Raw genomic sequence first — 16,660 nt, 5'->3', positions numbered from 1 at the left:
GTTTGTTTATTGTAGAATTTTTACTTCTGGGTGCTAATAATGAACCTTCATTGTGAGCCCCCAAAAAACTGATTTGATATCTTAGCATTCTAATAACTGAAAATGAAAGTTCAAATTTCAAATTAATATATCTAGAACTAGGAAAAAATCTCTAACAAAGTTGTAGCTAATTACATCTATCTTGTTGTGCTTTACTTTACTAGCTGTGTAACTTGCACATTAAATAAAAATCATTACATTTGTTATCTAAAGTTGAAATAAATTTCTGTTTTAGTTACCAGTTTTATTGTTTAACCATTAAAACTCATGCACTTACAGTTCTTTTTTATATTTTTGTAAGGCCTAATACTCTGTAGTAAATATGTAACTACTTAACAAGCTTATGTTTAATCATAATTGCAGAAATATGCATTGGTCTTAGCTGTATGTACTTATATTTTTTAAATTTTGATTTCCACATTTTATTTTATAAATGCTTGCTTTGTTGTAAAACCTTTCATTAGATTTATTTTTATTAATTAATCCCCTTTGTTCTATTTTATGTACTTTATTAGTATTACTAGTTAACATCTCTCAATAGGAATTTATTTATAAGTATATATATTTTTTAATATCTTTTTTTATGTTATAGGGAGGAATAGCATTCATTGCATTAAAAGGCTGTATAAAAATATATTATAAACAACTTAAATACGTTCGACAAAATAAAAGAAAGATTTTAGATTTTATACCACCTGAGGTTGGACCGAATGTTCCACAACCGCCTCAACAGATACAGTGAATTCATTTCTATTAATTTATGCCAGTGATTTTGTTAATCTATTATATATTACATTTCTTATTGTAACTATAAAGATTCAGCAGCGTATGTAACAAAAATAATACATTGTTTTTATTAATTTGTTTTATTTTTATGAGATTAAAAAGTGAAATTGATAAATAACAGGTGACTCAAAACTTAAGAATGGGATTTTGTCTTTAAATACTTTTTGTATTTATTAATCTTTATTATTGATTTATATTTTAAATAAAGTATAAAGCTTAGACTTTTTTAGATAAGAATGGAAAATCATACGTGGCTATATCTTAGCTCTTTTGCAAAGGCAGGTTTGGTTTAAGGCATTTTCCAATACTTCTATAATGTTTCTGACAGCAGCGCCAAAATTTCTTCTTGAATGTTTTCTTAAGTTAAAGAAGAATTCGAGCCATATTAATATATTCTTTAGTTATCACCATAAGAATAAATTATTAGTTGTAAAATCCAGGTATCAAGATGACAAATTAATTTCTGAATTGTGAAATTATTCCTTGCCAAATTTATATAAGTAAATGCATGGTGACACCAGGTCATTTGGTAAGTAGGTTCATTTTGCTGTTACCTTATCAAAGGATTTTTCTTGACTGTGGGAAACAAAAATAATTTTCATTATCTTTTGCCATTAATTGTCATGGCTTACTTGTCAGTTTAAAAAAACATTGTGGACCAGTTTTTTCTCCAGTGTTATTCCACACGAGACTATACATTTAATAGAATTCAGTTGAGTGGTGAAGTTCTAAGTCTTTTGTACCCCACAGCTGACAAGTTTGTTTATTGCCGAAGCTGTTTAGATCAAAATGCTGTTAAATGATCAAGCTGTTTAGATCAATGGTGCATTGATAATTCTGAATCTTCTGCACTGCTAACATGTTCATTATTAGGTGAATGTGGTCTTTTTTTACTTTAGGGTAATAAGATAAAATGATGGTTCTCCGATTTTAGAAGTAAAATTCCACTATTTTAATCCATTGCACTTACGTGTATTTCTTCATTGTAAAACACCAGACTCTCAGTTACAATGCTTACAGAAAAAAATATTTTAAACAAAAATGTTGAGTTTTCAAATCCTATTCTGACTTTTGGGCCATCTGTGTGTGTGTGTGTATATATATATATATATATACATATATTCACATATTTTTTAAAAAAAACTACAACTTAACCATTAAACACTGTAACAAAAAACATAAAAAGCTAATACCAATAGTTGACTTTGTGGGGTCCTGCATTATCAGTTGGTATATGGTGCAGATGATGATGATCTTGTGAAAGTTGACTATTGGTGTTAGTTTTTTTTTGTTACAGTGTTTGGTGGTAAATTTGTTTTTTTTAATTTAATTAGCACATTAGTCAATATTGTGATGAATTATTTAAATTTTCAAAAATTCTTTTATATATATATATGTGTGTATAAATATATATTGTTAGTTGTGAATGCATAAGCATTTACACGACAGTCCTGACTTAAATATATTGACACTTTTTTATAATTTTTTTGCAGGCATTTGATTATTAAATAATTTTAAGTCTGTTATAAAAAGTAAGTAGTAGTTTTTTTGAACTAAAAAAAATTAGAATTATTTGAAAGCTTGATAATGAATGTTTTACTTGATTTTTTTTTTTTGCCAAATAAAATTTATGAGAATGTGCTGTGATAAAGTTGTTAAGATACGGGATACATTTTTCTTTCTTCTTTTTTTGCATTCTGAATGCCAGTTTCAGCTCTTTATTATTTGTTAATTTAATTAAAGGTGGTAGAAAAATGTTTGGTTTCATTTTCTATTGATTCATGAAAAATAGTGTAAAATATGAAATGATCAAAAATAATTTGTGTAGTTAACATTAATTTAAGTAGTTTTAACATATCACTGGAAGTTTATGCATGATTACAGTTATCAGCATATAATTGCAATGTTGCACTGTCACATGTTTAAGTAAGTTTCCCTATAAATATTTTGTTGTGTTGCTATTGTGACTACAGCCGTTGTTTTCTTTTATGGACTAAAACTAAAAATAGCAAAAATAAAATATTAAAACAAAATTTTATTTATTGTTAAAAACTAGAAAATAAGTTTATATAAAGATCACCCACCTATTTGCATCATTAAAATGTAAAATTTTATTTCTTTTTTGACATTTTAAGTTGATGTATTTTGAAACTTTTTTTGTATTTAGATATATTTATTGCTGTTAAATTAAAATATTAAGTTTTCTTTTGATAGATATGTTATCACGTTTTGGTCTTTTTTGTTATAACCCCAGCATTATTAAAACATTTTCTTGTGCATTGTAACAGTACATATCTATAAATGAATATTATTGTGATACGACGAAATAGAACCAAAACAAAATTAGATGAATATCATTTTTTCACTCCTTAACATTTAATCTAGCTTAATATGGTTATTGTTCATTTTGCCCTAATGTCTTGTGTGAATGATTGAGAAAATGTTATAGTTTGCATGATGCTTTCATTATGAATGTTTACAGAATACAAATCTAATACACACGTGTGCTTATACCAATTTGGTTACAATGTTCGACCAGTGATATCATGGAGTCAACATATTGATTGTTAGTGCCTATTTTTATGTTAGCATTTATTATATCACTGGCCTGTTATGCTAGCTTGTACCTTAAGTGGAAGACTACAGTCATTCCTGACTGACTTAGTATCATCCTATCCAGAATATCAGATATGAAATACGTTTTTCCCTTAGCCATTTCCTTTACAAAAAGCCACTATTTTGAATAAATGTGAGTTCACGATAAGTTTTGTTTGGAGAAAATGAAGATTCCAATTCTCAATGCCTTGTTAATTTCTCTTTCATTTAGAGTGAAGTTTTATCTATGTAGACGTCATCTGTGTAAGGTTCTGTTTTGTGATAGTTTCGGATTCATTTTCAATTCATCAACACTGGACTTTTTTGTCATGTACATTTGTTTAATTAAAGGAAAATAGAAGTACTCAGCTGCTCTCCAGCTTCATTACTTTTTATTATATAATTTTATATTGCTACATCTGTTAATTATTTTTGTAAAAATGTACAGTATCCTTTTGTTATTCAACTTTTTTTGTCAAGTGTATTTTGCAGATTATTTTTAAATTATATAATGTATGTAATACGCTTAACATATTTAAATATATAAAGAGGTATAATACTGCTTAGATGCAAACCAAAATCAGGCTGATAAAATAAGTTATGGAAGGAGAAATTTTTTAATTAATCAATCCATTTCAACAACAAAAATTTAACTAATTTAACTGTATGAAGTAGCAAATATATATTATTTCAAATATTTATATTTTTTATTAGATTACTTTCAATATATATTTCAAAAATATATTGTAAATAAGTCCTTAAACTTCTTTTTTATTTTGAAATAACTATTTTTGTTTGGGCTGTAGCTCACTTCTCTCACGTCTACAAAGTACAACAGAGAAGTCTCTTTTTCAGTTTGAAAGTGTAATAATTCCAAGGTTGTCTGTAATTTTCTGCCTTCATAATGGGTGTAAAGTATACTATCAGACTGTTTAAAATAAGAGATTTTTTTTAGATATATTCATCAATATGAGATATCCTTTGAAAAATAGTTGTCATGAAAAAACTTTATGGTGTTATAAATAATGGATTAGAAAAATTTAATCAGTGGCTGTGGAATAATAGATCCCAGCATTCATGATCGAGCTTTCAAATACTACTTCAAATGTTAAGTTATGAAATGATGAGAAAAAATCTATAAATTGAATGTAAATTTTGTCTTCCTTTTTTCATTTATTATTATTGTAACTTTTTTTTATCAGTTGTACTCAGTTTCTTTAAAGTATATTTAAATTTTTTTTCAGTTTTAATCTTATTTTTTAGTTATTATATTAAACAGTTAATAAAAAATATATAAAAGATATATATATATATATATATATATATCAATGTTACAGAGTGTGTAGAGTATTTTTATAATAATTGAAAAATATTTTTTCTTTCTTGTTAACCACATTTAAAATTACAGAGCAGTGATATGTTTTAATTTTACGGTGTATTTATAATGGTTTGGTACAATTTTATTTTTTATTTAAAATCAAGAGGATAAGTTACTGAAAATATTTTTTGAATTTTTATGTTTATAGTAAACTTCCAACATTAAAATTTGTTGGCAGTATTCTTCTTTTAAATCCTTTTGTCATTTTAATTTAACTTTATTATTATTATTAAAAAAAAAAATATTATATTTTTTATAGCTTATAACAATTTTTTTGATAAACCATGTAACTAATTTTTTGTGTGATGAAACTATTTGATCTTTTTTTGATACTCTTTTTAGCAGCAGTATAAAAGAAAGTGTGTTATATATATATTATAACAGTTACACATAGATTTTAGTAAACTTTTACTGTGGTATTTGAACCGTTATTTCTTCAGGTTTTCATTTGGATGTACTTTTTACACCCAATATATAAATGACAGCAACTAGGGAAGTGGAGAGGGGTGATGCATTGAATGGGGAGGGGACATGCATGCTACCATTTTTAATAAACATTTTTGGTTTATAATATTAAGTCAAATTTGGAAACAAAATTTTATTATACACCTTTGTATCATCCATTTGGTGACTGATGGAAATATATATTATAAATGATTGTTTCAGAACATATATCCCATCACCAAGTGTATAGATTTTTCCAGGAGTTAGACACAAATTACCATAATTATGTGTTAAAATGAATACTTATAAAGGAAGGATATTATAAAATATCATTCCTTTATTGAAATTTCCAATAGAATATAACGAAACAACTGAAACATAAAATTTAAATGGATTATTTTTCAAACATTTCTTTTTTTGCAAATAAATTTTTTTGAAATAGTATATTATCAACAAACAGAGAACTTTTTATTAACATATTGATTCTTAAAATTAAAAAAAAAACTTGTTATATAACAGTTGCCAGAAATTAACACTATTTTACTTACAGCTACTGGACAGTCTATTTATTAGCTAGTACCTACTATTAGCAGTAAAGAGCTAACAGCCTTAACAGACTAGGCTAACTGCATATATCAGGTAGTTGAACAGTTGTTTTAGAACATTAATTTTTAAATGTTTAAGAAACTATTTATTAAATAAATCATTTATTTCTGTTTAGGCAGTTCTGTTATTCTCAGTATAAATTTATAATTGTGCAATATCCATGTTAGTTAAACATTATTCGGTATTCAGGTCACGTAACACACCTTGGTAATGCTAAGAATGGTTTTGACCTGGTAGTTGTCATTGTTAGGGTTTTGTATAACCAAAAAATGTTATAAAGTGATCTTTATTATAAACATGCAAAGGTTTTTAATATTAGTCTTCAAATTACTGCAATTTAGTTTTATTGTATAATAAAACACACACAGAAACACATAAGATGGTTTGAACAGAAAAGAACTTTTAATAAAACTTATAAAATAAAAAAATAATAAGAAAATTCTTCTGGATAGTGGTGCCAAAAAAGTTGCGATCCTCTTTTTTTCTCATAGCCTAAAGCAAAGAAGTTGAAGTTTTCCTTTTTGTTCACGCCAAAAGATTGGCTAAATTTGCATTGTAAGCCTTATGGAAAGGATATAATCAAACAGATTAAGACCCTTTAAATATAAAAGTTTTAATGTGGATATCCTAGTTTGACTAAGCAGGGGTATTTTGTAAATTTGTATGAAAATGACTGGCAATTCATTATAGCGAAAAGTTATAATTCTATTTTAAAAAGCTAAGAAGTGCCTTTTTTCTTTGTTCTGTGTATTGTAACACTATTATATTTTATTAACCATACATTGCCAATAATTGTAAGTTGAAGTATTTTGAATGTTGACATCTAATTGTAGAGAGCTTCAAGTATATATATTCTTTTCCATGAATCCACTCTGAACTGATTAATTGTGCCCACAGGCATTGTAACTGGACATGATTATTTAACCAATCAGCAATCATGTTATCACAGCAGTTTGGTGGGAAGAGAAAAATGATGTGGAGTGAAGATGTAATAGAATATTCTTGAATGATAAAGAATAAAACCTTAAGGAATTGTAGGTCACATTTGTTCTGCTTAACAAAGAATATTTAACCCATATACTATATGCATGTATTGCACTGTTTAAAGTTAGATGACAGTTGTAAGTTAATTCTGTTTTTTCTTTTAAACTTAATTGAGATATTTTCTGCATTTTTCTACAGTCGCATTTTATCTGTTAACGTAGTATTGTTGTAATGTACAACAGTGTTTGTAACATACATTTTTGTACCTGCTGCTACTGGTATACATTTTACTTTAGTTAGCAGTGAGCATATTAGCAGAGTTATTATTAACCTTCTCTCTGGCTGGGAAGGGATACAATGTTTATACCCAGCCTATGGTATTGTTTACAGGTATTCACAGGCCATTTCATTATTTGTGTTTGGCTAACATTACAAGTGGGTGTTTGAGATCGGCTTGTATTTACGACAATAACTTTTGAGCTATGTTTGTTGTCAAACAATGTATTTGCTCTCCATGATAACTTCCATTACATCATTGTCATCTTCAGCTAAATGAACACTAAAAACCAGATACTAATCATATGATAATGCAACAGGAGTTTTGTAACCTTCTTTCATGATTTCATGATTTACAATCATGATCGTAAGGAGGGGGATTCTGTCGGTTGTTCCATTATATTTTGTTGTGGAATTTATGTGTTCAGTTTACTTCAGTTGAGGATGTGTAACACCAAATTCTATGCCACACTCATAGCCCATCTAGTCATAGATGGAATTAAACATACTCTGTTGCACTAAAATTCAATAAATGCTCCTCAAGCAATGTCTGATATTCACTTCACTCTAATAACTGTTGACATTTATAGCTGTAGGACATTCTTATTTATTAGCTAGTACCGACTATTAGCTAGTACCGACTATTAGCTGTAAAGGGCTAACAGCCTTGAATAGTATATGCTAACTGCCTACAACATCTAGGTGAACAGTTGTTTAGAAAACATTAAAAATGTTTAAACATTTCTCTTCCCAGCAGTGGAATACATATATATTTTTTCTAGGTTCTCAGCCACATAAGAGTTCCTGGCAACAGATGATTGGATCCAGCTGCTAAGGAAGTTTGTACTTGGCCAACTTTAAAGAAAAGTGTTATTTAGTCTGAACTTGTTTTGTCAAGTTTCATATGAAGTTTCACAGTGAGTGGTTGGCAGTTTATGATGAGCTGTATCAGCTTAAAACTAGTTTATTGCCTTGAGAAACAGTCACTATGAAGAAGTAATCTTTGTCATCTGCAGTTGGGTTACACTAAGTTAATACATGGATACTTCATGTTATCTGATGGTACTTTATTTTATTCCTGGATAACTTCTGCAGAATTGTATATTAGATTTTACTTGTTTTTGTATATGTTATGTGGCACTATAATGTTGGCTTAAATTAGGATACTGAAGTGTCATTGTTTTGTGTGGTCAAAATTGAAAAACTTATAAAATTTGTGAAATCAGTTTTAGCCTGTTCGAGTTAAATTTATTTTCTATTTTGGTTTTTTGGGAAAGCATTTTACATTCCAAACTTATATAATCATGATTTGATGTATTATTTATTCATGTTTCTATTCATTTATTTTTTATGAAAACTTTCCATGCAATTCTGTTTCTTGAGATGTGAATTTTTGTTTCAATTACGCTTTGAAAATTTCATTGTTTGTGTGCATCCCTTTACAACATTTATTTTATTTACTTGAATTGTGTTGGGTGCATTACAATATGCAAAATTATTTAAATCTATGCACATCATAATTTTCATATGCAGTATTTTGATTCTTTGAACCAGTATAGTGTTTTGTTCTTAGGCGGTCTGTTTGGATGTTTCTCCAAAAAAAAAAAATGATGAAAAAATGTAATTTTTTTTTATTGAGTACAGTTATCTACTTTTCGTAGCCTTAACATAATTAGATCATATTTTGATGTGTTTTGGGTATACTCCATCTTCAAAACTCACTGTACTCAGATTACAGCGAAGGTGGATTTACACATGTATCGCTACCATGTCGTAACTGTCTTCAACCGTCTCAGTTTACACATATGTTACTGTGTGCATACCAAACTCCAATTATTGTTATTGAATCACTATGCGCATATTCTTTCCATTTTCTTTTAGCTCATTAGTACTCTTGTTCGTAAACGGGAATGTAGTGTTATGGCTCGAGACAAAGAGGATATAATTATTGCCTGTTGCTTATATGAGCTCATGCAAGAAGAATAGAAGAAAACAAAGAAAAGTAAAACCTATTATGTTCATAAATTATACAGAGAGGAATTTAACTATTATTGGCCATTCCCAAACTGCATTGGTGTGATTGACGGGAAGCATGTAGTGACGACAAGCACCTCCAAATAGCAGTTCACTGTATTTTAATTAAAAAGGCTCATTTTCAATAGTTTTGTTGACTATAGTAGATGCAGATTACAAGTTTGTAGTCATGGATGTAAGAGGATACAGGAAATCTAGTGATGGCAGTATTCTGAGAATGTCAAATGTAGTATAGCATCTGGAACAAGGGATCTGGATATACCTCCGCCAAAACCATTACCAGGAACTTCAGATTCATTACCTTTTGTAATGGTGGGAGATGAAGGTTTTCCTCTTTAATAAATGTTTACTGCAACCCTACCCAAAATCTTCTTTGCATAATAATGAAAAACAAAAAATATTTAATAACCATTATCAAATGCCTGGCATACCTCAAAAAATGCGTTTGGACACTTGGTGCAAAGATTCCGATTATTCTACAGTTGTTTTCAGATGAAGCCTGAAAATGTAGAAAAAGATATGCTGATTGTGTTGTATATAATTTCCTTCATGAATATAATTTTGAATTTATTTTGACAATTCCGAATCTGACCTACTTCTATTCCAAACGTCAGAGGCTAGGGTACCATAGAAACCATGGAAGTTCGCAAAAAATTCAGTGATGATTTTGAAAGGTTCCATGGCAAGTTGATGCAATTAGAAGAGGCTCTAGTGCAAGCAAAGATTAATGGAAATGTTATAAATGTGACATGAAAAATGATTGATTGTCAGACTGTCATCTGTCATGTCTTTAATGAATCCTCTTCAAAGCAGTCAAAGAGCATACGGTCTGAGCACAATATGCATACAGTCCTACATGTGTAAATTGAAAACAACTTGTCTAAGGATTTCAATTGGGCTAAACCATTTTTCATTTGAAATGGTCATGACAAGCGGTTCAGTTCATGCACAGTACATGTGTAAATCCAGCTTGAGTTAGCTAAGAAGGCTACATTGTGAAGTTAAGAAAGATGGCTAATTTACTGAATATAAAAATTATGACGATCTTAGAAGAAAATATATATATGTATTTTAATAATAATTTTAATTTATTATTATTTGCTGTTCCTTTCCTTTTTTTTTATTGCCCTTTTCTAAGAATCACCACTTCAACATTGTCACGTTTGATTGACAAATAAATCTTTCTTGTCATTTGTATGTATCTAATGTGTAACAATGAGTTGTGTGAAATTGGTATACTGTATTTGCTTTCAAATTGCAGACTAGCCTATGTATTTTATTATTATAAATATAAATAATAAAATTTGCCAATTCGGCTGTAAATTATATCTTCTCTTAAAATGTTTGTACCAGATACAAATGACTCTAAAACTGGGTTTAATTTTCTACCAGGTTGACACATTTTAAAGAATTCCAGATCAGGTTCTCTTAAATCTACTTTTAAGATGTCATTGCACACACCAATAATGATTTTATATTGCATAATAAATTTCTTTATCTGTTTAATTGATTTCTATAAAAAAAGAAATATTGTGATTTACTCAATAATTTTTTGCTGATAAGTAACTTTTCCTTAATTCCATTATTGTTGTATCTTGATTTTCAATTTATTTATTTTGTTACTGGGTTTTTTCTATTTTTTCCTAATTTATTCTCAATTATTTGTTCTGTATCTGCTCTTATTTCTTTTTTGTTTGTCCTTTACTAATCATTTTTTTACTTCTTAAGTTTTTAAATAATATGTAATTTTTTGTTTATTTGATATTTAAATGTAGGAAAAAATTTTTAATGCTAAAATTATGAGAACATTCAGTAATTATATAATACAATATTAGTTATTTGTAGATTCTAATGATAAAAATTATAATCTTTTATATAAAATTATATTTAAGAAATGAGTTTAATTATAATTACTGATGTTATCTTGATTAGCAAGTAAAGAAAACATTGTTACACTATCAGTATTCCTTCAGTCCAACTTTATCACACAACAAACATTTAACGAAAATAAAACTAAACTCTTCTTTATCATAAGATAAATATTCAGAAACAAATCAAAGTTTTCTTTATTGTAATGAAGATTTATTTTAATTTACATAATTTAAGACTCCTAAAATTAACGGGAAGTCTTATTCTTTAAGACTTTGGGGGTCGGTGACCCCCACAGCCCTAGTCTCTGCAGCTTTTTTTTCAACTGCACACTGAGCTGCAGAACACTTAACACTATACACATACACTACACTACACTACACTAAGAACCCTACCCAAATTACAACATACACAACAACATCTTGCTATATTTCTTCTTACATTTACACTCTGTGTTGCAACACCTTCTGAAACACAACTGTAACCCAAGGTGAAAATTATTGTGCTGATATGTGGATAGCTCTACTTAGCGAGTCTTGAACAGTGTCCTCTGGATACCTGGGCAAACCTATTTGTATATAGCTCCAGCTCCAGTTTGGATGCACTCTGCTGGAATGTTCTGTTATATTGTCACTACTCTTGGGAACTGTATGGCAGTTCCAAATAAAAGTCTTTCTCTGGTTGTTCTTCATTTGAAAAACCAACAAAAACAAAGGTTTGAAAGACTTTGACCGATGTTGTCGGTTGAAGATTTAACTAGTAATGAGGAGAAAAATAACGTTATAGAGGGGGTGAAATTTTCCTCTGTAAGGTTTCTAATAGTGAGATACAGTGAGGAAGGTAAGTATTTTTGTAAAGTTTCTCCCTTCCTGATAAATAACTGTATTGTAACAGCTTGTGGAGATCCAAAATCTGTTAAAAAGCTCAGGAATGGCACCCTGTTTATTGAAGTAAGTAATGAGAAAATGCAGAAAACTGTTGTTAGCCCTTAAATATATAGGGAAAGATGGAGTGGTAGTGGAGGCCCTATAAGATGCTGAATTTCAGCAAGGGGATTTTCTTTTGTTATGATAGCTTACATGGAGTTATCGGAAATAACAGATGAGTTGTCACTGCAGTCAGTTAAACAGTGCAGAAGATTTGCGAAGGGAGAACGGTGTTGAGTACCAACATCCTTTTCAAGTCTGACTGTATGGTGCGACCACCATATATACCTAATCCTGGATGCTGCTTTCAGTGTCAGAGTATTGCCACAACAAAGATAGTTACACAAATTGAACAAGTTTGTGCATGTTGCAGCTATACAAGACACAATGACATCAAAACTGCTGAGATAGATAAATATGCAAATTGTAAAGGTCCACACTCAGCAAGATTGCGAGAATGCACTATGTACAAAGAAGAGAAAGTTATTTTGAAGATCAGTACTAAAAACAGAAATTTCCCTTTTTTGTGGCTCGATGGGAATACAGAAAATCCCACAACATGAGGAATCCTGTACAGTGTGGTGTAAGTTTTGTCAGGCTCTCTCTTGAAACAGTATTCAAAAAGAGAATGATTGCATAACTTCCAAAGAACTGACCAAATTAGTGGAAGCATTATCGGATCAAATAAAGTCCCTCATGGCTGCTATTACAGCATTAAGTAGTGGCAAGAAGGTAACTTCTGCCAAAAAAAATAAAATTAGTTTACTGAAAACCATTTCAAACAAGTCCAAAGAAAATTTCCGTTGCACTAACAGCGCAGACTTCCAAGTCCCCACCACTATCTCAAGGATATGGAGGCTGAAGAAGTGCTCAAAGAAGTAAAGCACTTTTTAAAAATTATAAATAGTAAAATGAAAAACCGGATATAATTTGATAAGTAATCTGCATGCAAAATTTTTATGTGTAAAACAGGAATAAGTACTTTTTTATAGCTACAAAAATTATCCAATGGAATGTTTAGTCTTCATTCTCACCATGAGGATGTGGAAATCCTATTAAAAGAAGAAAATTCTCTAATACTGTGTCTGCAGGAGACTTGCCTGTGTCCTTTGCTAATGTGACTGTCAGCCCTGGGTGGGGGAGGGGGGTGGTAGAGCATGCAGATAGGGATCAAAAGAAGCTTGTTTTCAGCCAACTTTTACAAATTGCGTTGCTTCTAACGATCTTGTCTGTTTCCTGAAGAGGATCTGCCACAATGAGGCATATTACTGTTAATAAATTTCATCCAATTAGGCACACTCATGCAGAAATAACTATCGAGAGGAGGTTGTTCTTTGCTGTTTATGAATAGGGCAAACTAGACTTGCTCATGGATATCTGATGACAAACAGATGCACTCCTATGACTGCCAACTAACAATGCGCCACATCCTTATGGATTGTATCTGTTTTGTAACATTGCGTCGCTAGATTAACATGCAAACTGTTCTATGGTATAATGAAATGGTTATCTTATATTTTATGGTTTCTTAGGGCTGTCCATTTATGTTAAAGTATTTGAATTACTGTAGTAGTGAGTTTTAGCTATTCATGCCAAATGCCATAGAGCAGATGGTTACTTTATTACTTTAATTGAGATATGTAATGTGGTATATCTTTGTTTATTACAATAAATATATTATGTTTGGGCGAATGTAATGCGGAATTGTTTTTCGCCCAGAAAAACCCCAAAAAAATAATTTAAGTTGAATTTATTCTTTCAGATTGCACAAATAACGTTCTTCATAAAAGAATGACATATTGAAAAGGGTAATTTTTTTATGTATTCTATTTTTTCTTCAGTTTTAATTACAATCAGCTAACTCAACTCGGCATTGCTTGCCAATTTTTAATGGCTATTTTTATTTGTTATATATTTATAATAAATATTTACTCATATTATTAGTTACAATGGGATTATATAAAAAAGAAAAGAAAAATGTTAATTGTTTTTAAGACTGAAATTCAAAATGTAACGAGAATTTTGAAATTTCACGAGTTGTATTAGTCCAATTCTCTGGATTTCTTCATTGTTGTATTGATAAACATGTCTGAAAAGTATCTGTACATTTTTAGTCATATTGGATGTTTAGTCTGTTGTCAGCTGTCAAAAGGATAGCACGTGTTTTGGTACAATCAGCAATTTTTTATTTGTATAAATAATGGATCAGAGAATTTGTATTAAATTTTTCCATATGGAATAAAGTGTAGCAATGTTTTAAAAATGTTAAATATTGCTTTTGGTGAGTCTGCTATGAATAAAGCAAGGATTTACGATTGGGATAAGCATTTCCAAAAAGGTTGTGAAGATGTTGAAGATGACAAGTGCCCTGGATGTCCCAGCACATCAACAACCGATGAAAACGTGGAAAAAGTGAAAGAAATGATCACTGAATCACAATCAGAGAAGTCGTGGATGATGTTGGGATATCAGTTGGGTCAAGCCATGAGATTTTTTGGGTATGAAATGTGTGAGCAAGTTTGTTCCAAAATTGTTGATTTTTGAACAAAAACAGCGGTGAACGGAAGTTGTTCAGGAGTCACTAAATGAAGTCAACAACGATGCAGAACTAGTGAAATGTTTCATAACAGGTGATGAAACATGGGTTTATGGATATGATGTCGACACTAAAGCCCAATCATCCCTGTGGAGGCATTTTGGATCACAAAGACCGAAAAAAGCTCTAAAAGTACGATCTAATGTGAAGGTTATGCTCACAGTGTTCTTCAATTTTTACGGCATAGTGCATCATGAGTTCTTGCCACAAGGTCAAACAATCAATAAGGAGTATTACTTAAAAGTGCAATGCCGTTTGCGTGAAGCAATTCGAAAAAAACACCAGGACTTGTGGCAAAACAATTCATGGCTTTTGCACCACAATAATGCGCCTGCTCACACTTCATTGCTTGTTCGTCAATTTTTAGCCAAAACCAACACTGTGATGATACCCCAGCCACCATATTTGCCAGACATGGCCCCATGTGACTTTTTTCTATTCCCAAAAATAAAGAGAACCTTAAAGGGCCATCGTTTTACAAGCATAGATGAGATTAAAAGCAAATAGCTGAAAGAGCTAAATACTATTTAAAAGATCGAGTTCCAGAAGTGTTTCAGGGATTTGAAAAAGTGCAGACATAAGTGTATAATATGTAATGGGGACTGTTTTGTAGGGGATAACATTAATGTAGACGAATAAATAAAATTCTTTCCAAAAAACAAAAATTCTCATTACTTTTTGAACACACCTTGTAATTGCTCTAGAATTACTTCTGATGGTTTTTAAATAACACACTGTTACAAAATAAGAAAATATGCAGATGTAATGAAGGGTATGAGTATATTTTCAGTTTGATAGCAAATAGTAAGACTGGCAGGCTGAAAATGTAAATTCTAACCAACCACAAATGAACTCTAAAGAAATCATTTAACTTGGACCTTTTAAGCGTACATTTCATGCTGAATTTAAAGTTAAGTGTGATTGGCCCATATAATAGTTATTGTTGTAAACAGTATCATATACATCGGATGCTTTTATTATGACACCTATTTGTAAAGGTTGAGCTTTTATTCAACTCGTGTAAGTCATTATTAACTGATGTTGTTTCGGGAAAGTAATTCCATTAATATGTGCACTGTTGACTAAATCCAAATATATCTGTGGCAAACCCAAGAACATTAAGGACACAGGATCTACCATTCTAATGTCAATTTGCCTTGTGGAAAACTATACCGCTGAATTGTAAAAAAATTAACCACTGAGGTTTGTACACCAGTCGCTAATGAACAGGGTGATGGTGAATAACTTTACTCCATGTCATGCATTCACCAAAATAGGAACAGTTTTTCATGCTTCATTTTTATCAATTATTATGATAAATTTATTTGATACTGAAATTTTTAGCTAATTAAATATAATTCTATTGTGTTAGTATAATGACATTACATATAGATTACAAGTATAGAAATGACATTAAATTACTGTAATGTTTAAAGACTGCTTTAGTCTTTGTCGGTACCATAAAAAGAACACAAATCGCGTTATCTTATAAACATATTTATAATAGTAGTGTGAACTCTGATGCTACAGTTTATACGGACAGCTCTAAAAAGTAAATTCTGTTGGTTGTGGTTTGTAATAGAACTGAACATACATGTTTGGCCTTGCCAGCACCATCAGTATTTTTGTTATAGAGTTGTCTGCTATTAATAAGGCCTTAAATATAATTAGCCCAATTTTTCGACATGTACATGTTTGCTCAGATTCCATAAGTGTCTTACTGACAATTAGTGACATGTATTTCAGACACTCCATTGTCTGTGAGATTCAGTGTGTTATTTCGCAAATGACAATACAACTATGAGCTTCTGCTGGATCCCCAGCCATATTGAAATTTCAAGCAATGAGCGCGCTGATAGTGCGTCAAAAGAGGCTTGTTTCCAGCTTCCATTAATTGTTGTTTCTGATGATCTTTTCTGTTTTCTGAAGAGGATGATCTGTGATGAGTGGCAAAGTGAGAGGAATGTTATTATCAACAACAAACTTTGTCCTGTTAACACTGGGGAGCTCCTCAGGCAAAAATAACCACTGAGAGGTTGCCGTTTGGCACCTCTCAGTCATGTTGATAAAGTGTGCCTAAAAAGATTGATGTCTGAAAAGAAAGGTGTAAAGACAGTAGATGCAGAA

At 30.3% G+C, this 16,660-nt stretch overlaps 1 protein-coding gene across 2 annotated transcripts in view; it reads left to right on the top strand.

The window, feature by feature from the left end:
• The window catches only part of LOC142321863 (E3 ubiquitin-protein ligase MARCHF5-like), a 73,904-nt gene extending 68,852 nt beyond the window's left edge, over window positions 1-5,052 (top strand). For both annotated transcript variants that reach the window (XM_075360324.1, XM_075360333.1), the window contains exon 8: window positions 632-5,052. In XM_075360324.1, the coding sequence (XP_075216439.1) occupies window positions 632-781 (150 nt within the window). In that variant the 3' untranslated portion in view covers window positions 782-5,052. The remainder of the gene's footprint in view (window positions 1-631) is intronic.
• Window positions 5,053-16,660: the final 11,608 nt, after the last annotated feature.

Source organism: Lycorma delicatula, chromosome 1 (assembly GCF_047948215.1).
Source record: "Lycorma delicatula isolate Av1 chromosome 1, ASM4794821v1, whole genome shotgun sequence".
NCBI classification, from domain to species: Eukaryota; Metazoa; Arthropoda; class Insecta; order Hemiptera; family Fulgoridae; genus Lycorma; species Lycorma delicatula.
This window is presented reverse-complemented; position numbering and strand designations above follow the sequence as displayed.